This window comes from Equus quagga, chromosome 1 (assembly GCF_021613505.1).
Source record: "Equus quagga isolate Etosha38 chromosome 1, UCLA_HA_Equagga_1.0, whole genome shotgun sequence".
NCBI classification, from domain to species: domain Eukaryota; kingdom Metazoa; phylum Chordata; class Mammalia; order Perissodactyla; family Equidae; genus Equus; species Equus quagga.
This window is the reverse complement of record NC_060267.1, coordinates 136,912,631-136,935,399: the sequence shown is the minus strand read 5'-3', so window position 1 is coordinate 136,935,399 and position 22,769 is coordinate 136,912,631. Positions and strand designations below refer to the sequence as shown.

Here is a 22,769-nt window from a genome sequence, read left to right as displayed (position 1 = left end):
TGGTAATAAATCAGTTTGAAAGGGAACTCTGGGTGTTCTGCGACCATTTTTGTTTCAGTTTTTCCCATGTTGTCCCCCAGTTCATCCTTTATTTGGCTTGCCTCATTTCTTTCAGGCCCATACCTATAGAGCCAGGCTAATTTGCATGATGGGGTAAGAGTTGTAAAAGCCACCCGAGGTGCATGTAGGTTAGAATCATAGACACAGGTACCTTCTCTTCTCTCCTGTTGCAGTGTCGATACACCCTGCAATATACATACCCGTATGCATACTACATGGAGTCTGGACCCAGGAAGAAGCTGGTAAGGCAAAACAATCCCTCTACTCTGCCCTCTTAGCTTCAGAGATAGCTTTGTCTACCAGCACTTTGCAGGAGAGCAGGGACAAGACCCTGGTTATTGGGAGGGCAAAATCAAAACAAAACTGTCAATTTTAAAATTTCGTTTTCCTCTAGACATCTCCAAAATAGATCTCAGGTCTTGGCATTTTGTGTAATAGTAAGGCAGATATACTGGAGCCCCTGAATGGGATGACTGGCTGAAAAGATCTGTGGCCACTTTCAAGGCCAGTGCCCATGTTTTGGGAGGATATCCAGCATGCATGTCCCTAAATTACAGTGGACTTTTTTACATCTTTGTATAATTCTTCATCTTAGATATGGATTGTTTCCTCCTATTATAAAGTAATTCACCTTTATGGTTTAAATGTAGGAAAACATTTTCATCATCCATAATCCCACCAGGAAGAAATGGCCACTGTTAGCATTTTCCAGCCTTTTAATATTATTATTTATATAATCAAGGTTATAAACATTTTTATTGTTAATGACAGTTTATTGTTGCACCTGTCTTTATTTACCAAGCTGGTAAATACCATTTCTTAATAGTTGTATAAATGTTTCATTATATGACCATACCATCATTTGGGGCATTTATTGTTTCTGTTTTTCACTATTATAAATAAGACTTGAGGAGCATCTTTGTGTATAAAGCTTGGATGTACAATTATTAAGTCAAATGGTTTGAATATTTTTAAGACTCTTGATTTGCACAAGGGCTGAAAAAAATGAAGTATTCAGTGAATACAGTGTCTGTGAATTTCCATTTTGACCTGTTTTTGCAGCATGTCTTTCCCTATATGTTGGGAGCAATCTCTTCAGTGGCTTAAATTCTCCTTTCTTTGAGGGGGGAGGGTGAGTGTGGCCTTGCAATTTGGCTGTGCTCTTTGGGCAGCCTTTTGATTGGATTCTAGCTCTGGGTACAGGAACTAGCACTGCTCTCTGAGGACAGTATCTGGGTTGTCTGTAGCTCATGCGAGCCTGAGGTGCTACGTCTGCCCCTCCATCTGCAGGCCCTGCCCTGGCTACAGCCCCCTCTCCTTTTGACCTTCCTGCTCTACCCATACAGTTTGAATACCAGCAGGCTCAGCTGGAGGCTGAGATCGAAAACCTGTCATGGAAAGTGGAGCGTGCAGACAGCTATGACAGAGGGGTAAGTGCCTGCTGTGCTCTTGGACCCACTATTACAGGTGAGGGAGGACTGGCATGTTAACAGGTGATGGGGTTGTTTGCATATGTGGACTGGAAGCTGCTGCTGAGAAGCAGGGGAAAGGCACTGCCTCGGAGCCCTGGACCTGGTGGGTGTGGCTTTGGCTGCTTCCTGCTCACAGGACTTTTCCGTGCCAGCATCTATCTCGCTTCCTTGGTGCAGGACTTAGAGAACCAGATGCACATAGCAGAGCAGCGGAGGAGAACCCTGCTGAAGGATTTCCATGACACCTAGGCTGGGACACGGATGTGCCGGAGTGAGGAAGATGTGGCTGCGAGGTCTCCTGGCTGCCATACCGCATGCTGCAGGCTCTTCCTTTCACAACCCCAGGCAACAGCCAGGGCCCCACTCCCGAGAGACACTGGCCACACACCTCTTAGTTGATTTCTGTTTTCTTCTCATCTTTTTGCTTTTTATTTCTACCAGGGTAGAGGCCATGTTGAATTGGCCGCCTTTCAGAACTTTTAATTCCCCCTGGATGGTTGTTGGGAGGGAGGGAAAGTTTTTTCTGAATGACTATTAATAGTATTAGAGCATTACAACTTATGTAATTTTCAAAGGTTGTACAATTATACAAAAAAAGGGCAAACCATAGAATTACACAGAACCCTTTTTAAAAATAAATTGGCATTGGAGTGTTTTACCCTCTAGCTGTTTTACTTAGAATGTAAGATATACTGCCTGCCCATCCTGGCTCAGAATGTCTACAGCAGGAGAGCACCTCACTGGTTTCTGCTTTCCAGATTCACATGTGTTTGGCCATAGCTGGTAGTCCCAACAGAAGAGCATGGGTGGCAGATGGTGGGGAATTGAGTTGGCCTGTATAACAGGCAGGGAGCACAGGGAATCATATCATGCTTCCTGTCTGGTCCTTGTAGACCCTTTTGTGGTCAGATGCACCTGCCTTACCTTGGCAGTGAGGAGACAGTACGGAATAGGGTCTTGCCATAGGTGTTGTCATCTCTGACGGTGCTGCATGTCTGTGGGCTCATCTTTATTCTTGAAAATGAGGTTTACCTGAGTTCTGGCTACTGAGGCCAGAGCCCACAGCCGAGCATAGGTGGGCTTGTGGCCCTCCAGACCAGGGGACACAAGTTCATCACAGTGTTTGCTTTTGTCTCCTGAAGGTAGAGATCCACTTTTAAAGGGAATCGTTCCCCCAAATAAATTTGTTTTACCTTAATCCCTTCTTTAGTGCCAGTGTCCAGTGGTGTACCTCTGACCAGGTTCACACATGGCCATACCTGGCATTGTCCTGCTACACTCTCCTCTGGTGAACTTCAGGGTGAGAGTTCAGCATGGCCCTCCCAAGGGCACTGGTCTTCCCGGCTCAAGGGCCTTGTTTGCACAAGTTGTTTTCATGTTACCTAGAGTGTCTCCAACGGCTGCTCTGGGGGTTGGGTATTCTCCCCCTTGCCTGGTTCCTCCTGTTGGAGGACACCATCTTGAGGGTGTAGGAGTCGGAGTCCAGGAGCATCCTGGGTTTGTGGTCCCAGCTCCTATACTAGGAGGGGCTGGCTAGGGAAGAGGGCCAGCTTTTGCACAGTTGAGTACACAGGAGCAAGTGGTTTGCATGATGTCCTACTTGTCCTGAACCTGGTCCTGTGGTCCTTTGAAAAGTTACATCTGTGATTCCTGGAGTTTCTGTGGCTTTGTTCAGTGCCTCCACTCTGAGGCTGGCAGAGCCTGTCTATACTTGACAGGGCTTCCTTGACCTCATGGAAGAGTTGCTTGGGAGATGTGAATATTGTGTTGGAAATTCTTTGATATTCAAACATCTTCACCTCAGTCAGAAATTTCCCAGGTACCATGTAAGCTGTAAACTTGAAAACAGAACAGCTGTGAATCTGGAGTCATGGGTACACTGTTGGCTGCAGGCACCCTTTCTCCCCACCTCAGGTTTTGTCTCTTCCTGTCATCTCCTGTAAGGGAGGAACTGTGGGGTGAGGTGAGAGAACAAGTTAGGAGTGTAGCAAATGAACCAGAATTGACAGTTGAGAGCTAATTGAACAAGGAAAGTGCCTGCTGCAGGTCCTAGGGATGGGGTGTGAATGCTGTGCTGGGACATGGAAGATCCTGGCATCTGGAGCCTTTCTCTCTCTATTGAGTCCTTTCCGTGTCACTGCCGTGGCATGGACCCAAGTTGGAACTGTGTACCTTAAGTCACACCCTCAGCATCCCTGGGCATTTTTGGACTGCACAGCTACCATGTAGTGCACTTGCATCCAGCGGTGCCTCCAGCCACTGGAGCTCCAGGAGGTTCTGTGCCCAGACCAGAACCTGCAGCCCTTGACCTGTGGAGAGCTTCCTTTTGTGCCCCCAGCCGCTGTCTTTCATTAACATCATCGGGAAGATGGGAAAGGTCAGGCAGAATTTTTCTGCCCCACAAATAGAAGGTAAAGGAAGGCACGGTGTTTTCATGAATTTGCCATATATCTTTGTTTTCTTCAAAGAAAAAGTTGAGGCAATGTCATCTGCTCAAAGTTGAGTGGTTTATTCAAAATAAACTGAAATTTTCTGATTACAAAAGTGTGTGTAGAGTCGTTCTTCACAGGATCCAAGTAGTCTCCTGAGCGAATGCCCCAGGGACTTCTGGCCAGTGAGCACCAAATGAGGGCCTTCCTAGTGGTTGGCCCCCTCCAGATGGCTGTAAGACCCCACTGCCCTGACTCTGCTCTGCTTTTCTTCCCTTTCTGGCTTTCTGGAGAGAGGGCACCTGTGGAAGAAAGTGGACTATCCTGGCAGTTTTGGCTCTCCTCTCCTTCCCTGGCTGCAGACTGAATCATTCCCCACTGCAAACAGATCCCAGGATTATAGTAGGGTACTGATTCAAATGCCCCACAGCCCCTGCTGAGGCCCTGAGCCCCTCATTTGGAAGACCTCTGGGTCCCTCTAAAGCAGATGTGGGAGCCTAGAGCCGTGGAGTATGGCAGGGGGGGTTATGGCTTCACAGAGACCCTGGGTTTACAAAGAGAGGACCCTAGACAGAAACTGAAGTGTTTGGAGTTTAATCCCAAGGGTTGAGGACAGGAAAGGAAGTTTGGGTTTTTGTTGAAGGGGTCCACATTTGTAGTGTCAGGAGTGGTAGCAACTTCAGTGATAGCTCAGGGGTGAAGGCTCCAGAGCCGTGGGCAGCATGCACAGAGCAGTCAAGGCCAGAGAGGCCTCAGGCACTGCCAGTCTGAACTCCACAGCTGCTCTACTGGGCATCTGGCGTACAATGGTGTGCAAAAGTTACACGGGCTTTTATCCTCCAAGAGCCTGCAGAACACGAGACACAGACTGAATTGGTCACTAGTGAATGTTTTCACAGAGGCAGCAAGACCAGAGGCTGAAGGGCCTGTGTACTGGGCTCTATTTTGGGCACTGAGGACACAGCCATTGATCTTAGCTTGTTAGACCAGTCCCTGTCCCCACAAGACAATCACACTAACGGTCACTGAACACATACCCACTTAGTCCTCACAGCAGCCCTGTGAGGTGGGTGCTCTCATGGTCCACATTACATAGCTGTTCAAAATGAGAAGTAATTTGCCCAAGGTCACTGCTGCTAGTAAATGGCAAAACAAAACATGTTTGCTGTTAGAAAGTGGAAAGTCTGATTTTTATAATACAGATAGAACACAGCTCAGCACAAGGCCCCAGTTTGACTGTATCAGCAATCAAGGTTGGGACTGCCACCCCCATGAGGTGAGTCAGCCTGAGTGGTGAGAGGGCCATAGGTTTAAAAAGCCAAGAAACTAAGAGTTTATGACATGGTTGTGAAATTTCCACAGCCAAAGAGCAGGCAGAGCAGAAATAGGGGGTGAGGCAGTCCCCCACCCCCACCCCCGCTTGCCTTCGATTGTCTGGTTAGCAGTGAAGGAGCTGTGTGTATTAGTAGGAATAACTCAAATTAGATACAGGTAATAGAAATGTAGGAGAATGGAGTTCAGAAAGATAGTTTAAGGAATATGGGAATTTTGTGGTGATCTAATTATAGGTTTTATTTATTTATTTATTTATTTATTTATTTTTGAGGAAGATTAGCCCTGAGCTAACATCTGCCGCCAATCCCCCTCTTTTTGCTGAGGAAGACTGGCCCTGAGCTAACATCTGTGCCCATCTTCCTCTACTTTATATGTGGGATGCCTCCCACAGCATGGCTTGCCAAGCAGTGCCATGTCTGCACCTGGATCCGAACCTTCGAACCCCGGGCCACTGAAGCCGAACGTGCACACTTAACCACTGGGCCGGCCCTAATTATATGTTTTAAAAGGCTAAGGAGTAAATGGTCTCAACATTGATTCATGGGTACCAGAAAACCACGATATCTTGGTAAAATTGTGACTCTTACTGGTTGGTATTTACATGTGAAAACAGGAGAGGGGCCGGCCCGGTGGTGCAGCGGTTAAGTGCGCACATTCCGCTTCGGCGGCCAGGGGTTCACAGGTTCTGATCCTGGGTGCGGACATGGCATGGCTTGGCAAAAGCCATGCGGTGGCAGGTGTCCCACGTATAAAGTGGAGGAGGATGGGCACAGATGTTAGCTCAGGGCCGGTCTTCCTCAGCAAAAAGAGGAGGATTGGCAGCAGTTAGCTCAGGGCTAATCTTCCTCAAAAAAAAAAAAAAACTTAGGAGATTCATATAATTTTGGAAAAATTTACTCGTTTTTGTTGTACTATTGTACTCAGAAATTGAGACACTTCTGACCTAACTAGAGTGGATAAAAGACAAACTGCAGGAAATGGGAACACTCCTAAATTGGTAATAGAACTTTCATCTATTTGAATCAGAAACATTTCTTCTGCAACCATTCCATTCTTTTGGAATTCATTTCAGGGAGAAGGCGCCGGGTCCTTGTTGCTTCCGTCTTTGCCTCTGTGCAAGGAGAGTCCAGGCTTGCCTGGTTGCCTGCAGAGCTGTCAGTTCCCATTCCATCTGAAGTGGGATGCTGGACCACTGGTGTTTGGTCAGCATCCCAGCTTTGGCTGAGCCACAACAGCTCCCATTGCCACCTGCTCCCCTCTCCCCGCCTTGGAAACGTCCAGAACCTCTCCTTTCGTTGGGCAGTGTTTCTCTGTACTACCCTAAGGAGATTGACAAGATGGTCCCTGAGAGTGGCTAGATGAGTGGATGCACCCATGTGCTTGGATACTGGTGAAACCTGGCACTGTGTGTAGAATCTCGGAGAGAAGGAGGTGGGCCCGCCCTTGAAGCCCCTGGCCTGACCTACTGAAGAGACTGGAAAATGCAGACTCCACTTTTCTGGGAGGAAATGGCGAGTGGGGGGATCTTAGGGTAAGGAGGAACCACCAGTGGGACCAGCCTCGATGGTGTTGCTCTTGTCTGCATGTGCACCTGGGGGGGTCAGCTTCTGCCCTGGGGCGTGTACCTCTCTGCTTAAGGATAACCCAACCCTAGGAGAACAGGGAGCACAAAAATGCCCAGGCTTTGGCACTTGGCCACTGATATGTCCTCCCACCTCCATATTTGGCCATAATCTGAATTTAATTTTCCTCTGAGGCGATGTTGTCTCAATTATAGAAAAGTCCCCTTCTCGTCCTTCACATGTGCTAGCTTTGAGGCAAGGAATGTTCCTGTGCGTCAGAGCACCTGCTGCATTCCTGCGGGTTACCGGTAGGGATCTGATCTTCGTGGTGCCAGGGCTCCTCCAGGAAGCCCTCTCGGATCACCTCAGACTGGGTCCCACCATCTATGCGACCCTGCAGCATCAGGCAGCTTCCTCCTAAAGCCTGACTCCTGCAGACCTCTCCAGGAGGTCCAGACCGACAGCTCCACTGGTGTCAGTGCCGAAAGCCGTGGGCCCTACACCATCACATGCACAGTCATCGGCCTCCGCGGTGCCCCAAAACTGCCGCAGTATTGAGTCATCTTTTGGCACTGCCTCCTCCTTGCCGCCACCCCACTCTCGCGAGCGAGAAAACGCAGACCGTACTTTTCTGGGAGGAGGGAAGTGCGTCTTAACCAGGGAACGGAGAAACTACTAGTGGGGTTGTTTTTAATGGTGCTGCTCTTGTCTGCATCTACCTTGGTGGCGGGGGGGGGGGGGGGGGGGGGGGCGGGTCGGGTGGTCGGCTTCTATCTTGGGGAGTGTGCATCTCCGCCTGACGATAACCCACCTCTGGAAGAGAAACTCCAGTGTGGGCCGGGGTCCAAGGTGCAGAGGGACAGAGCGCGAGCGCGGGCAGCTCCTGGCGGACGCAGCATCCCCAAGCACCAACTCCTAGTGACCACGGCTCGCGCGGGCTCTGCAGCGGTTGTCCGGGCGACCGCGCGGCGCGCGGGCATCCCCGCGGCCCCTCCCCTGGGCGCGCGCGCGACCTGGGCGCCATGGCGGCGGCGGCAGGCCCGAGGCCTGAGGTCCCGAATCCGCAGTGGGCTACTCCTGAGCACGACCAGTCCCAAGCAGCGGCAGGGCTGGGCGACTGCGAGGACGCACCTGTCCGGCCGCTGTGCAAGCCCCGTGGCATCTGCTCACGCGCCTACTTCCTAGTGCTGATGGTGTTCGTGCACCTGTACCTGGGTAACGTACTGGCGCTGCTGCTCTTCGTACACTACAGCAACGGTGACGAGGGCAGCGACCCCAGGCCCCAGCGCCGCGCCCAGGGCCCCTCGCCCACTCCAACCTTGGGTCCCCTCACCCGGCTGGAGGGCATCAAGGTGAGGACCCCCTGCCTCACTATGTTCCAGGCCCTGCACGACCAAGCCCGTGACGGCCGGCGCTCAGCCCAGGGCCGCCACGCTGCTCCCCGTGCCGCTCGGTGCCTGTCCCCGGCGCAACCCCTCACTCGCCTGCCGCCGCGCTCTGGGCCCGGGCGCCCTCCCCCTCTAGCGGCGCGGCCTGGCTCCTGAGCTGCCCGCTGTGCCCCCTTCCCTTAGGTGGGGCACGAGCGTAAGGTCCAGCTGGTCGCCGACAGGGATCACTTCATCCGAACCCTCAGCCTCAAGCCGCTGCTCTTCGGTAAGTCTGCTGGGCGCTCCTGGGAAGGGTCAGGGGCTGCGGTTCGGTTGGCCGCCTTGAGGCTCGTTTTGACCACGTGACTTGTGTTTTGAAAGTGGCTGCTTCAAGGTAGCCATTTCTTTTTCCACTCAGAGGTTTCCCAAAGTGAGGTACCTGCCCCCACCTCCATAGTAGGGTTACAGGGTGACCTTTTCACACTTCCCTCTCTGACCCCTACCCTCTGTGGCTGATCCTTCCATCACAAGGCTGGGCAATGGTACCCTGAGACTAGTGTCTAAACATTTCACTGAAACTGTCTTTGGACATTCCCTACCATCATTAATTCCGTCACTTTCTAGAATGAGGGGAGGATGGGAGAGACTATAACCAGGTTCTAGCTAATCTCAGGACCTCTGAGGAGGAATCTCATTCCTAAAGTGGGGCCTGTGGTCTGATAAGAAGGAGGCTGTCCAAATGTGGATAAACTGGTGCCCCCAAACCTGCCGCACTGGGGCACCAGCCTTTGCTACCAGCACTCTGGGATTCTTAGCACGGAGTCTTGTGTACAGCTGTAGTAGACAAAGCTTTCCAGGGTAGTCTCAATTGGAACCAGCATCATAGCTCACATTTTCTGAGCTCTTGTTATGTTCTAGGCTTCATATGATCATTTCATTTAATTCTTACACCCCTCTGTGAGGCGGGCATAGAGCCCACCCTCAGGCTCGTGGATGAGAAAATGAGGCACAGAGAGCTGCAGTTGCTTGGCCAGGCTCATACAGCGGCTTCAGTTGTGAAGCTAGGATTAGAACCCAGGCAGTCTGCTTCTGGAGCCTGTACTCTAAAGCCAGGGTGCAGCTGTGAGGACTCTGAAGTCCTTCAAAGACCACCAGTGTCAACAAGGTGGGGGTCTCCACACCCGTGACCTTGCCCAGGGTAGGTTTGCCCAGCCCAGCCCTGGACACCCGGTCTCAGTGACTCACTTATCTGCAGACCTGAGGCCTTTCCTTACTGCTGGGGATGGAGTGGGTAAGAGGCTTTTAAGGAGGGGGCTGGGGACCAAAGCAGAGTGTCTGAGCACATGCCATTACCCCTAGGGCAGAGGGTCCTGGTTGGGGATTATGCCTAGACTTGTGAGAAGGATTTCACTTGCAAGCTGTTTGAAGGGAAATAATTTATGATGTCAGTCCTGTTGTGAGAGGGGCCCTAAAAGGCTCTTACTACTATTATTATTAGTACTGCATAATGTTGAAGTTTGTGCCAAGCACTGTTTTAGGTGCTGGGAACACAACATTGAACAAAATAGAAAAAAATACACACACACACACACACACAAATAACCACCTGAAGCTGACACTCAAGTGAAGAGACAGAGACGAAAAATAAACAAATAAATAAATATACATGTTGTGTCAGATGGTGATAAGTGAATGCAGACAAGAAAGGCAGAATTTCAACTGGGCTTGAAACTCTTTAATTAGGTGGCCAGTGTGAGCTTCCCTGAGAAAGATATTTGAGTCAAGACCTGTAGGAGCTGTGGAATCAAGCCAGGTGGCTGTCAGGAAAGGGGGATCCAGGCAAAGGGAACGATGCTCACCCCATCACTATTACACTGCTGTGAACAGACACATCTGAGGGGGGCGTGCGTTCTCGCATCAGCCCTCTAGGGACCTGTATATACTTAATTCAGATGTATGTTAGGTTAAGTGAGCCACGAGGCCATAAGCCCTGACCCTAACCCCCTAACATGCAACTTGTTGTGTCCAAATCCTACAAAGCAGAGAATGAGAAACCCAGACCCGAAGTCACTAAGAGTAAATTATAGGAAGCAGAAGAGATTTGACAAAAGGTAAACTGGTTCTGGTTAAGCCATGAGCCGGGTCTCTGTTTCCTCAGACAAATTACAAAGGGCATGATTAGGAGAATTGGGCAGTTGCAGCGAGACCTTCCTGCTTCTGGTCCTCATTTCCTCCAAAACTCTTACATTACCTTTGAGTCTGTTGGTGGAAGATGTCCCAGGTTTTACCCAGAATGTCCTGGGGCTTGCTACCTGGTGAAATAGGTGAGACAAATAAAGAAGAGATCAGTGATTATAAGGCCACTTGTGAGGCAGAGGAACCACAGGGGAGAGGGGGTCCAAGAAGGGGCAGTTCCTGAGTGCTGTGGTGTTGGGTGAATCCAAAGAAGGAAGCCTCCTCCCAAGAAGGAGTATCTGTCTGTCTTCTGTGCCTGCCTGTCCATCCATCTGTTGCCCTAAAGAGGCAGGCATGGCTCAAGGAGAATGGGTTCTGCCACCTCTGTCCTGCTGCTCTTGGCTCCCAACCTGTGACCCACCAGCCTCAGGGATCCAAGATGCCAGGGCTCGAGGGGTGGGTGTTCAGGATGTAAGCTGGGGTGAGGAGACTGGGTTCTACCCCAAGGTGCCTCCCATCTCTGTGGAAGGGAATCCCACCGCTTCACAGGGAAGACCCCATGCAATCTCCAGTCTCCCCCTTTGAGGAACATTTCCTGTTTCCCACCTTTGTTCCAAAAGACATTTGGCAAGTGGGGCAAGTGGCCCCACCCTGTGTTCCTGGCAAATACCTGCTTGATTATGGTAGGCATTTCCCAAGGACTTGGACCATCAGAAGTCAGCTGAGGACTTTGTCCCATTCTGTTCAGAAGGGACGTGCTCCAGTTCTGAGTCATGGTCATCTCTGTGGGGACACTGCTTTCTTTCATGTGGCTCACTTCTCCCTCTACCTCACCCCAACCACACTCATTCTGTTTTTAAACAGCAGATCATGTCTCATCACTCCCTCCCTTAAAAGTCTCCAGGATTTCCCTTTTGATTTCTAAGTCTTATTTGGTGCCCCAAGGCCCTCTTACCTCTCAGACCTAATCTCCTGCCGCCCCCAACTCCACTCCCTGCTGATTCTTGGACATCAAGCTCATTGCTGCCTTGGGGTCTTTGTATGTGTGGTTCCCTCCACCAGAAGTCTCAGACCTGGCTCTTCCCACAGAGGGTGCCTTCAGCCCCATCAGGCCTTTGCTCGGACATCCTCTCCTCAGAGACTTCTTTTGACCTCAAACTGGTCTTAGGAGGTTCCCAGGCCCTCTGTTACATCAGCCTGCTTGGTTTTCTTCTCAGCACTTAGCATCACTGGAAACTATCTTCTGTATTTATTTGTCATTTGTGCCTCTGCCCCTGAGCTGCAGGTGCGGGAGGCCTGATTTGCTCTGGCTGTGGGTCCAGTGGCCAGAGTTGTGTCTCCTGCTGATAATTATTGGCCTGCCGGAGGGGCTTATGGGCACTTGCAGCCAGTCCAGCACCTGTCTGCTTGCTCAGAGTGGCCTCCACCACCACCCTGGGCAGGTGCCTCCTGATTCAGCACCTTCTTCAAGAGCAGCAGGGGGGCACTTCCAGTGGGCCAGCAAGAGTTTTAGTCCATTTTCTTAACTATTTAAGGTAGATGAGTAATTGACACCAGTACACAAAACAATCTATTTTAAAACCATGACTACTTATCATAGGATTTCCAGATGTATTCTTTTTCAGCTTAAGAAAACAATTAGGCAGCTACTTAAGACCACGGTGCTCTTGACAAACACCAGAAGCCCATAAGTAGGGAAAGAATTTTAGTGTGCATGTTAGTTCCGGGTTGTAAGCAGCTTAATGCAGTTTTCTGCACGGACCCCTCCCCACTCCCCTGCTGTTGCACAGGCCTGCTGCTTGGCCTTTGGAACTCAGTAAAGGTCAGGCAGATATAATTGAGTCTGTCTGGGACTTGACAAGTAGCATGCTGCCCAGGGTGAGCGTAGCGCAAGACTTTGTGCCTGCCCTAAGGCTCAGTTTGGGGTGCTGAGGCTTGTGAGCAGAAGCAGGGCATTAGCCAGGCTGTCATCCCAGGCCTGAGAAGGACAGAAAAGTGGTCTGGCCTTCCCAGCACACACAGCTGCCAGAGAGCCAGTCTGCCCCTTTGTCTAGGCAAAACACTACCAGCTCAGGAACGGGCCCTAGCTGTGACCATTGAAGTGGGCTTCTGCACTGCTTGAGCCATTCCTGGGTGAACCTGGGGGCTTCTCTGAACTCTGGCCTGCAAATATCTGTGGAGGGCAATGCAAAGAGAGTTTTATGTGTGTCCAGGGGAGCACACAGTTTGCATGGCAATTGCAGAGGCTTTAGCTACAAATCCCAGGCGTGTCCTGCCTGTGTTAGCCTTTGTTTCGGGGGCTGGTAATGGTGCCACCTGCACGTGGCCGGCTGCAGATTTTGGTGACCCCGGCTCCAGGCATAGGCTGTGGTTAGCAGCAGCCAATGGCCCTAAACCTCCCCACTCAGAACATAGGTCCCAGCATGCCTTCCACGCAGGAGACTTTGAACACATGTGGCATCCAGCCGCAGCCAGTGTTGAAGAGTGGGTGCCAGCTCCGTGGGGGGGCAGTGGGCCCACCTTCAGCACCTCTAGGTGAGCCCAGGGCACAGTCTGAGGGGCTGGAGGAAGATCCATTGCGCCAGGAGAGCCTAACCTTCACTGCTGAATGAGATCAGGGGTGGGTTGATGAGCCAGCCTCTAGAAGTATGCCCCATCCCCTCCACCTGGTGAATCAAACCCCCTTGTCTGATGCTCTTGGAATTAGGGTCCTAGAGAAGAGCTGTCCTCTTGGATGCCACCCTCCTTAGCAGATTTTTTGTTGTTGTTTAGCAATGTCCCATGCTTATTAAAGGAATTTTTGTGTATTTATTTTTTGATTGGCACCTTCTATGTGCCAAGCTCTTTTTTTTTTTTGAGGAAGATTAGCCCCCAGCTAACATCTGCTGCCAATCGCCAATCCTCCTCTTTTTGCTGAGGAAGACTGGCCCTGAGCTAACATCCATGCCTATTTTCCTCTACTTTATATGTGAGACACCTGCCACAGCATGGCTTGTCAAGTGGTGCCATGTCTGCATCCAGGATCTGAACCGGCGAACCCCAGGCCGCTGAAGCGGAACATGCACACTTAACCACTGTGCCACTGGGCCGGCCCCTAAAGGAATTTATTTTTTAGCTTTAGCTAGGCACAGCATATGTGTATCCCCTCTTTCTTCGTTGTCTTAGCACCAAACCAGGAGCTGGAATGAAGGCACTCCCAAGGTGTAAGAGGTGCTGGACAGTAGGGGCTCACCAAAATTGCTGGTGCAGAGCCTGTCCAGGACTTCCTTGGATGAGTGGGCATCCTGCAACTCTCAGTCCCACAGCTGGCTTGTGGCACTAGGGGGAGGCACCAAGTGAGGCTCCCATGAGCTGGCAGTGGGGGAGGGAGGCCATCAGCACCAGTCCCTTTCACTTTCCCCTTCTCCTTTACCCTTTTTGAGACAGACGGCTGCTGTGGGCAGTCTCTTTTCTTTCCCACCAAAGAGACCTGATCCCCCCTGGGAGTGATTTGAAAGGGTAGGGCGCTGCTCGCGGGGCCCAGGGCGGGCAAGACCAGCCTAGAAGCCATACAGAGACTCACGCTGGTGGTCCAGGTGGGAGTCTTTGGAGATGGCCGTGACCCAGAGGCCGTGGCCCGTGGCGAAGTGTCTGCAGTGCAGGATGGCTGGCCAGGGGTAGCTGTAGCAGGCCATGATGGATGCGCAGCTGGCCTGCACTGCCTCACACAGGCTGCGGCATGGGTAGATGTCCCTGTTGGGGAAAGGGTCAGGGGCGGAGAGCGCTCAGGACTAGGGTTCGTGAACTCCAGGATGGGGCCTCTGGGTGCTCCTAACAGTGAGGCAAGGCCAGTAACTCCGAGGTTGCTGGGCATTGACACCCTGGTCACCTAGCAACAGCCCTGCAGCCTGGCTTTCTGTTTACTAGAATCTCAGCCCGCAGCCCTGCATCCCCCCTCCCAGTGCTTCTGTCATATATCCCCACCCTTCCTACTGTGGCCCAGACTTTTTCTTTCCAGCTTTCCCATGCACCTTCCCCTCCAGCTCAGGTGGACCTCTAGTGCCTGGGAGAGGGGTATGGAAGGGGCCCTGCACTCCAGGCCTTCACTCTTTGTCTTGGAGAGAGAAAGCAGGGCCCTCCATCTTGTCCTGAAAGGCCTGCAGGACACTGCAGTTTCTGGCCAGGGCTGAGGTTGGCAGAATGCAGGGCCTGATCCTCGAGTTCTGAAAGAGCCCATTTTTGCTCCTACTGTCATGGTCACCCTGAGGCTCTGGGAAGGGTCCTCACTCTGCAAAGAAGGAACTGAGGGAACTGTTGTTCACGTGATAAGTTAGGCTGGGGAAGAGGAATCAGCCTTGTGATCTCTGGACTCTCTGGGAGAAAAGGCCACCAGATGATCCTTAGCTCCGTCTTTGTCCAGGATCCCTCGGGCAGACAGAGTTTCCACACCACACTGGAGAGGGGCTCCCAGCTCCCCAGCCTAAAGCAACTTGCCCACTTGCCCTATCTTGACATTTAAGAGCCCTTGATGATCTATGGGTCTAGACAAAGAGTGCTCACTATTGGCAGTCCCCGGTCTGTGTCTCCTTTGTCCCAGGAACAGCCTGACAAAACAGTCCTTCCTCTTCCTCCTCGCGCCTGTCAGCACCCAGCAATGGTTAGTGAAGAGCTGCCAAAACCTGCCCTGGTTGAGGAGAGGCCTCCTGCCCTCACCTGGGAGCTCACCTGCGAGCCCCTGCCCTACTTGTCGAAGCACACAGGGGCAAAGAGGGAGCAGAGGAGGAGGCGGGCATCAGGGTGGCACTCCCTGGCCAGCAGGTGCAACCAGCTGACTGACTACTGGCTGGCTTCTGCTACTGTGTCATGGTCCAGGAAGTCGGGCAGCTGCATCTCTGTGTAGCCAATGTCGTGGCACATCGCCATGGCTTGGGGAATGGGCCCCATCATCACCACATAGCACTACCAAGTGCCACTAGCAGTCACAGCCCTCATCACCTGCTTTCTCCCTTGGTCTTTTTTTTTTTTTTTTTTTTTGAGGAAGATTAGCCCTGAGCTAACATCCATGCCCATCTTCCTCTACTTTATACATGGGACACCTACAACAGGATGGCTTTTGCCAAGCGGTGCCATGTCCGCACTCGGGATCCGAACTGGCGAACTCCGGGCCGCCAAGAAGCGGAACATGCGCACTTAACCGTTGCGCCACCAGGCCGGCCCCCTCTGCCTTGGTCTTAATGGGTGAGGTTGAGGGCTTTATAGAGCTGTACCCACACCCCAGAAGCTGAGGTTTGCCCAGCTCTAAGAGGTTTGCTTAGACCCACCTGGGTAGGCCAGCATGCTTTTGATTAGCACACAGAGGGACACTGTAGAGGTTGGTGGCATCTCCTTTGGGCCTGTGGATTACCGGCACCTAATAAACTGAAGAAACCTGGGCCTGTGTTTTCTTTTCTTTTTCTGGTTTACTTTTCTTGTTTATTTGGTTTTTAAGCCATCATGAGGTGACTCTGCTGATTAGCAATTTGTTCTAACGCATTGTCCAACAGCGCTGTCCCCCAGTGGATGGTGCACACCCTTTCTGGGTTTGCCAGGTTGCAGGGTCAAGCAGGCCTGTCCTCACTGTCATCATATCTCGGTCACCTGCCCATGAAAGCTGAATCCAATCATGGATTTTGGAGTACAACAGCCTGGGTGGCCCTGGGCAAGTTGCTGATGTGTTTGTGCTTGGGGTTCCTCATGCATAAGAAAGGAGCATTAGTGGGCCTGGCTTTCTAGGATGAGTATATGGATGAAGGAGTTGATGACATGCTTAGGGCTGGACACAGTCTGTGCTACCTAAGTGTGATCTGCTGTGATTACTATTAAAAACTGCTCCAATCCTGGCTCTGAATGGCCACTTTCCTTCCTCTTTGCAATGACTGGAACTTCATGCTGGCAGTATAACCCAGAGAAGTGGCAGGAGTTAGGGGTCACAGTGGCAGCATGGCCCTTCCTCCAGTCAGTTCCTTTGTGGGCCTCATGTCCCCTGTCTAAGGAAGTCCTCTCTCCCAGAAACAAGAGAATGAAGCAGGGATCAGATTCCTGTCCTGGAAGTGCCTAGGGCCACTGGGATGTGGGCTCCCCAAGTGCGAGGCTCACATTCCATCTCCACCAACTGGCTTGTGGAGCTGGGGTGGGGGCTTCCAGCCACTGGAGGCAAGCCCCAGGCCTCACTGGCCTTTACTTGGGTTTAGAGGCCTGGAATAAGCATTCCCAAAGCAAAGGACACTTGGGGCATCTTCTCAGAGCATCTGCCAAAACCCTGCCCACTTGTGCAGGAGAGTGGAGGGCAAGGGCTGGCCTGGAACACTGAATATCTTGCATTTTGTTCATTTTTATTTGAACAGTGCTGAAGAGCAAAAATGAAAGCAAAAAGCAGCCATCATCCCCCCACTTTTTAAATATATACCCAGTAAGAAGTGGAGGCCAACCCTCTGCCCTTCAGATCTACCCCCTGGGCTTCGGTCCCACCCCAGAGTGGGTGAGCTTATACCCAGCTTAGCTCTGACTCACCTCCCAGGCCTCCCTTGAAAAATATGTGCTCTCAGCATCAAAGAGAGAGGCCTCATATTCCAGGCACTGGCCAGTCTTTGCAGGACAACTCAACCTTGGGGTCAGAGTCCAGAGCAGATGTAAAGGCGTATGTGAAGTCCTCCTGACATGGTGACCACCAGGGGACAGGGAGTACCCCAGGAACTCTGCAGAGAGGAAGGTACTGGGTGCATCAGTGCCTTGGCTCAGTCCTTGGCCTCACCCACCTCCTCTTCTGGCAGAAATCCCTGGCTTCCTGAGTGATGAGGAGTGTCGGCTCATCATCCACCTGGCACAGATGAAGGGGTTACAGCGCAGCCAGATCCTGCCCACTGAAGAGTACGAGGAGGCAATGGGCACAATGCAGGTCAGCCAGCTGGACCTCTTCCGGCTGCTGGACCAGAACCGCGATGGTCGCCTGCAGCTCCGTGAGGTTGGGATCCTAGGTTCTGGGAGTGGCCAGCATTGTCTTTCTGATGGCCAGGTCACTTGTCCTGCTCAGCCCTGGCCCCAAGAGTCAGATGTTACCTCAGATCACTTTGGGCATGCCCAGGCCCAGGGTGCCCTTTCTTCCCTGGAGAGCCTCTTGCTGCCCTGGGAAACCCAGAGGATAGCAGGAGAAGCCACCTGGGGGTGATAGCATTTATTGCCACAGTTCCCAGGTAGTGTGCCATCTGTGGTCTGGATTCCTTGATGCCATGGTCGGAAGTCCCCAGAACTCATGGTGGATGGGGTAGCAGCTCTGATGTGGCCAGAAGTCTGCATCTCTCTCTGCATGTCCCTTACACCCAGGCTTCTGAGAGAGGTCTTGGTGGGGTGTGGAGTCCCTCGTGTATACAGAGCGCCCCACTGAGCCTGGTCTTCCTGAGGGGCTGATGGTCATGCCCTGGCTAGGCCTGCCCCTGGTGCCTGTTCCCTCTTTGAATCCAGGCCTTGGCCTCCCCCACCTCACTTAGGGTATCTGAGTGGGACACAGGCCTATCCTTCACTCTGCCTCCTACCAGCCCGCAGTGCTCCCCATGGAGGCCATAGTCTCAGCAAAGCTGGGAATTCCCATGGCCCTCAGGTCTCTTGACTATCTTCCTGGCCTCCTCCCCAGAGCCTCTGGGCTACTCTGCCTATCCTCACTTCAGCTCAGGGACCTCAGGCTCTGTCCTGTGTCCTCGCCCATGCCCTGTCACCTGCACCCTTAGCCCTACAGCCAGAACTTGGCAGCTGTCTGCACTTTGGTGGTTCTCCATCATTGGGGCCACCTCACTGAGGGACCATCTTGTGCTTTAGGTCCTGGCCCAGACTCGCCTGGGAAATGGACGGTGGATGACTCCAGAGAACATTCAGGAGATGTACTCTGCAATCAAGGCTGACCCTGATGGTGATGGTAAGCTCATACCTCACCACAGTTCTGTCCCTGTGAGCCTCCTTCCCCTATAGCCAGATAGCCTCTATGCCTAGCTTCTGGAGCAGCCATAGATGAGGAGGTGAGGATCCAGCCTTGCCCTCACCCCTGGGAAGTAGGCGACAGTCAGACCCTCCCATTCCCCTTGGTGACAGTCTAGAGGACAGTTCTTGGACACCCTTTTGACCTCATCAGGCAGAGGCTGGGGTAAGGTAGGGTTGCTGGCCGGCAGAGCGGGTAGAGCAGGAGCAAAGGGACAGTGAGGCCAGCTTGAGCTTGGCTGTTCACCCTGATCCATCCACCTCTCCAGCTGGGCATGGGGTCCACCCCAGCAGACAACCTCACTAGTCTAACCAGTGTCTCCTTTGCCTTTCTCTTCGCCACCTGGAGCATGCTAACTGCTGGGGGCAGATGTGGGCAGGGGACTTCCCTTTGGTAAAAATCCCCAGATTTCTGAGGTGTAGTCACCACCCTCATGCCCAAGTTCTGGACCAACTGAGGAAGATAATAACAGTCAAATAGGACTTCGAAGAATGGCCTTGTGGTTCGTGAACCCAGAGTGAAGAATCTGGCTGGGACCTGTGGGAGGGGCATCATGCTGCTACTGCCCCATACAGAGCTGGTGACAGGCTCACAGCCCTTGAGTGTCCCCCTCAGAGAAATCTGGGCCAAAGGGTGGAAGGTGTCTCCTTGGGTCAGCCAGGATAACATGGAGCAAAGACACCAGCCACTCTTCCAGAACCCCAAGAGGCTGGAGCCCCTGCTTTTGGGTTGGCCAGGAACAGGGAGAGAGTGTTCTCATTTGAGAGAGTGGCCTGGCTTTCTTTGCTGAGGTAGACTGATAACCCAGCAGGCAGGACTGGCCAGGTATATTTCACCCAGGATGGGACCTGAGGTCATGAGGGAACTGCCAGGGATCGGCCCCAGCTTACACCCTGCAGCGTGGAAGGCTCTGTACAAAACTGAGCATTGACTGCTCTCTTTCTTCACCCTCTATAGGGCTGGAGGGTGGCCACCATGCTCTATAGGGCCAGGCTTGAGGGCCAGGACTAGTCCTTGGCCTACAGTCCTGGCCATATAGCTCAAGCTTACTTTGGAGATCCTGCTCTGGCTAATCTACCAGGGGTTGGGCTCCTTCCTTTTGGGGGCCAAATCAGGGCTCAAACTGAGGCACTGAACTTCTCTGGGTCTTCCAGTAAGGGCTTGATGTGAAAGAAGCCAGGTTCATCTGACCCAAGAGTCGAGGTTGGGGGACAGGTGCACGTGGCATCCCAGCTCCTGAGGCCAGGGGTAAGTAGGAAGGTGCAGGTAGGTAGGCAGGTGGCCTCCCCCCAGAGGCTTGGTGGGCACTGATGCTGGGTCCCTGTGCAGGAGTGCTGAGCCCACAGGAGTTCTCCGACATGGACCTTCGGGACTTCCACAAGTACATGAGGAGCCACAAGGCAGAGGCCAGCGAGCTAGTGCGGAACAGCCACCATACGTGGCTCTACCAGGGTGAAGGTGCCCACCATGTCATGCGTGCCATCCGCCAGAGGTGAGCACCTGAGGCTGTCCTCCCTGGTGCAGGAGGAGAAGACTGTGCAGAGCCCCCACAGAAGTCCTTGGCTGGGGCCAAGAGGACAGAACTGATTAGCCAAGTCAAGATTAAGTTCCACCTGTTAGACCAGGATTGGGATGCACTGAACGATAGGCAATTAACAAAGGCAAATTAGCCCTAATTGTCGGCAAACAGTATACATTTGGGATTAGAAACAGATGGAATGTTTGTTTTCTGCTAGAGAAATGAGCCCTTATCTCTGTCCACAGGATCCCCTGCCCCTGAGTAGCCAGGGGTTTGAGATAAACAGCCTCCTTCCTAGGGGGAGTGCCACCCCCAGCTTAGTGGAAATCTCATCTTTCTGGCCCAGTGGGTGTCTCTGGCATCCAGGGAGAAGGCTCATCATGACTAGCCCCTCCCTGCTTCTACCGGCCAGGCTGGGGGGACTTGAGGGGCTTCCAAGGGAGGTGGGCAAGGGTGGAGCTTGTGGCAAGCCCAGGGTCCACCTTGGCCAGCTCCTTCAGGGTGCCACCTTGTATGGGGCTGCCCAGCCGAATGCCCACTGCTTACCAGGGTGCTACGCCTCACCCGCCTGTCACCTGAGATCGTGGAGCTCAGCGAGCCACTGCAGGTTGTGCGGTATGGCGAGGGAGGCCACTACCATGCCCATGTGGACAGCGGACCCGTGTACCCAGAGACTGTCTGCTCCCATACCAAGCTGGTAGCCAACGAGTCTGTACCCTTCGAAACCTCCTGCCGGCAAGTACCTGTCACCTGGGGGCTGCCTTCAACTCCCAGACCAAGCACCACTTTGACACAAGCACAGTCCTGCCCTGTGGGTATGCCCCTTGGCATGGGGCCAGGAGAGCATCGGGTCATCCTGGTCAAGGATACCCCTATTACTCTCTCCAAGATTGTTTACCAAGTGGCAGGAAAGGGATGGCCATCTTGTCTCAGTGGCCAGACTGAGGTACCCACAGACACTGAAACAAGGGGCAAGGCTGGACCCCCAGCTCTTTCTGCCCCCTCCCCTGGATGTTGATTCTGCCTCCACTGCTGGATGCGTCAGCTTCTGCCTTTGAAGCTGTGTCTGCCTCCCCTGCCAAGGCACAGAGGCAGGTCTCTCTTCTTCACGTAGCTGCTCTGGCTCGGCCCCTTCTAGGCGCAACCAGCCCTTCTGCATGATCTTGCTGCTTCTGTTAGCCTACTTTCCCAGCTGGCTTTTGGTCAGGGCCTTGTAATTTAACTAAGTGCACCTGTGACTTTGGCCACAAAAAACACTGTGACACAAAAAGAGACTGGGTTTGTGGGAAGAAGAATGCACTAGGGACACCTTGGCACTGACCTGCCCTGTAGTCACGGATCCTGGCCTGCCCCTCTGGCCCTTGGAAACCTGGGCAGCTTATCCTGCCCACAGATAAGCCCCCTGGGTGACCACAGCTGGGGACCTGCTCAATCGCCCTCCTGCCTTACAGCTATATGACAGTGCTGTTTTATTTGAACAACGTCACTGGTGGGGGAGAGACTGTCTTTCCTGTAGCAGACAACAGAACCTACGATGAAATGGTAAGGGCCAATCGGTCTGTTACTCTGGTGGGATGGCAGGGCCTTGGGCAAACGTAGTACATACCCCTCCAGACCTGGGATGAGAGCCCAAGTGGACCCCTGGGTACCTCTGACTGGTTTCCCTCTGGCTACCTTTGGCTGCCTGGCCTTGGCTCCTGGCCACACAGTGGGGGCAGCTTGAAAACCCCACCACCCTGCTGTCCACAGAGTCTGATTCAGGATGACGTTGACCTCCGTGACACTCGGAGGCACTGTGACAAGGGAAACCTGCGTGTCAAGCCTCGGCAGGGCACAGCAGTCTTCTGGTACAATTACCTGCCTGATGGGCAAGGTGAGTGCCTTGGGCCAGGCCAGGGGTGCTTTGAGGGAAGGTTCTCTTTACCCAGCACCGATTGCCACCCTAGTGGGCTGTTTCTGGCTGCCCTGCAAATGGTTTTCTGCTCCTAGTGCCTCCCAGAAACCATTCTCAGTGGTTTCCAAGGCCTGCACTTGTGCAGCCTCCTAGGTTATCTTAACCCCTGTGATTCCCTGATCCCCAAGCCTTCCAGCTCACTGGGGCTGGGGACACATGTCCCTCACCAATCCAGGCTGGGAAGGGCTATAGACAGGCCTGGCAGCAAGCTGGTTTGAGGGTCAGTGGTGCTGACAAGGCATTAGTTGGGGAGAGATGCTGAGCCCCCAAGGAGGCCTTGGGGCCAGATGTTTGCCGCTGCAGGAGCGCACAGCTAGGTCCACCCTTGCCATGCCCTTGGGCTGTATGAAGCCAAGCCCAGCCTAGACTCCCTCCAGTCCTCTCCCTTGTTCACATCATCCTCTTCTCCTAGGTTGGGTGGGCGACGTGGATGACTACTCGCTGCACGGTGGCTGCCTGGTCACGCGCGGCACTAAGTGGATCGCCAACAACTGGATCAATGTGGACCCCAGCAGGGCGCGGCAGGCGCTGTTCCAGCAGGAGATGGCGCGCCTGGCCCGCGAAGGTGGCACCGACTCACAACCGGAATGGGCCCTGGACCGGGCCTACCGCGACGCGCGCGTCGAGCTCTGAGGGGAGTGTCGGCCCCGACCTCCAGCTGCAGATTGCCCGCTGCCCAAGGTCGGGGGCCCTACCGTCCCCCTTGTCCAGCTGCAGGCCAAAGGCCTGGCCGATGTTTTGCCCCATCCCCGTCTCCAGCCGCGATTAGGGCGCAGTTCATATATTCATGTTATTTAATGTGTAAAGATACCCATGCTGCCCCATCAAATAAAACTACACGGCTTTGAGCCGCTGGACCGGAAAGCTCCAGGTTGGCGGGAGATAAACTGGGCCAGGCAGAGCGGGCCGCCG

The 22,769-nt window shown here is 53.0% G+C and overlaps 2 protein-coding genes across 4 annotated transcripts in view; both read left to right on the top strand.

Moving 5' to 3' along the window:
- The window catches only part of ARIH2 (ariadne RBR E3 ubiquitin protein ligase 2), a 49,442-nt gene extending 45,366 nt beyond the window's left edge, over positions 1-4,076 (top strand). For 2 of the 3 annotated variants that reach the window (XM_046665439.1, XM_046665450.1), the window contains 3 exons: positions 234-302; positions 1,407-1,490; positions 1,710-4,076. In XM_046665439.1, the coding sequence (XP_046521395.1) occupies positions 234-302; positions 1,407-1,490; positions 1,710-1,781 (225 nt within the window). In that variant the 3' untranslated portion in view covers positions 1,782-4,076. Of the gene's footprint in view, positions 1-233; positions 303-1,350; positions 1,491-1,709 lie in introns of all 3 variants that reach the window. The other variant, XM_046665442.1, reaches the window with a different exon arrangement.
- Positions 4,077-7,706: 3,630 nt separating this feature from the next.
- On the top strand, positions 7,707-22,721 carry P4HTM (prolyl 4-hydroxylase, transmembrane). Its single transcript, XM_046666268.1, has 9 exons — positions 7,707-8,210; positions 8,430-8,511; positions 17,189-17,379; positions 18,228-18,324; positions 19,714-19,876; positions 20,453-20,638; positions 21,355-21,445; positions 21,653-21,776; positions 22,270-22,721. Exons 1-9 carry the CDS (start codon positions 7,881-7,883, stop codon positions 22,488-22,490), a joined length of 1,485 nt encoding a protein of 494 aa, XP_046522224.1. The 5' UTR covers positions 7,707-7,880; the 3' UTR covers positions 22,491-22,721.
- The last annotated feature ends 48 nt before the right edge of the window (positions 22,722-22,769 follow it).

Excerpts from the sequence above, each read along its gene's own strand:
- P4HTM (XM_046666268.1), top strand. The coding sequence starts at position 7,881 with ATGGCGGCGGCGGCAGGCCCGAGGCCTGAGGTCCCGAATCCGCAGTGG. Across the intron at positions 17,380-18,227 it reads GTCGCCTGCAGCTCCGTGAG|GTCCTGGCCCAGACTCGCCT; the intron begins GTTGGGATCCTA and ends CTTGTGCTTTAG. Across the intron at positions 21,446-21,652 it reads ACAGAACCTACGATGAAATG|AGTCTGATTCAGGATGACGT; the intron begins GTAAGGGCCAAT and ends TGCTGTCCACAG.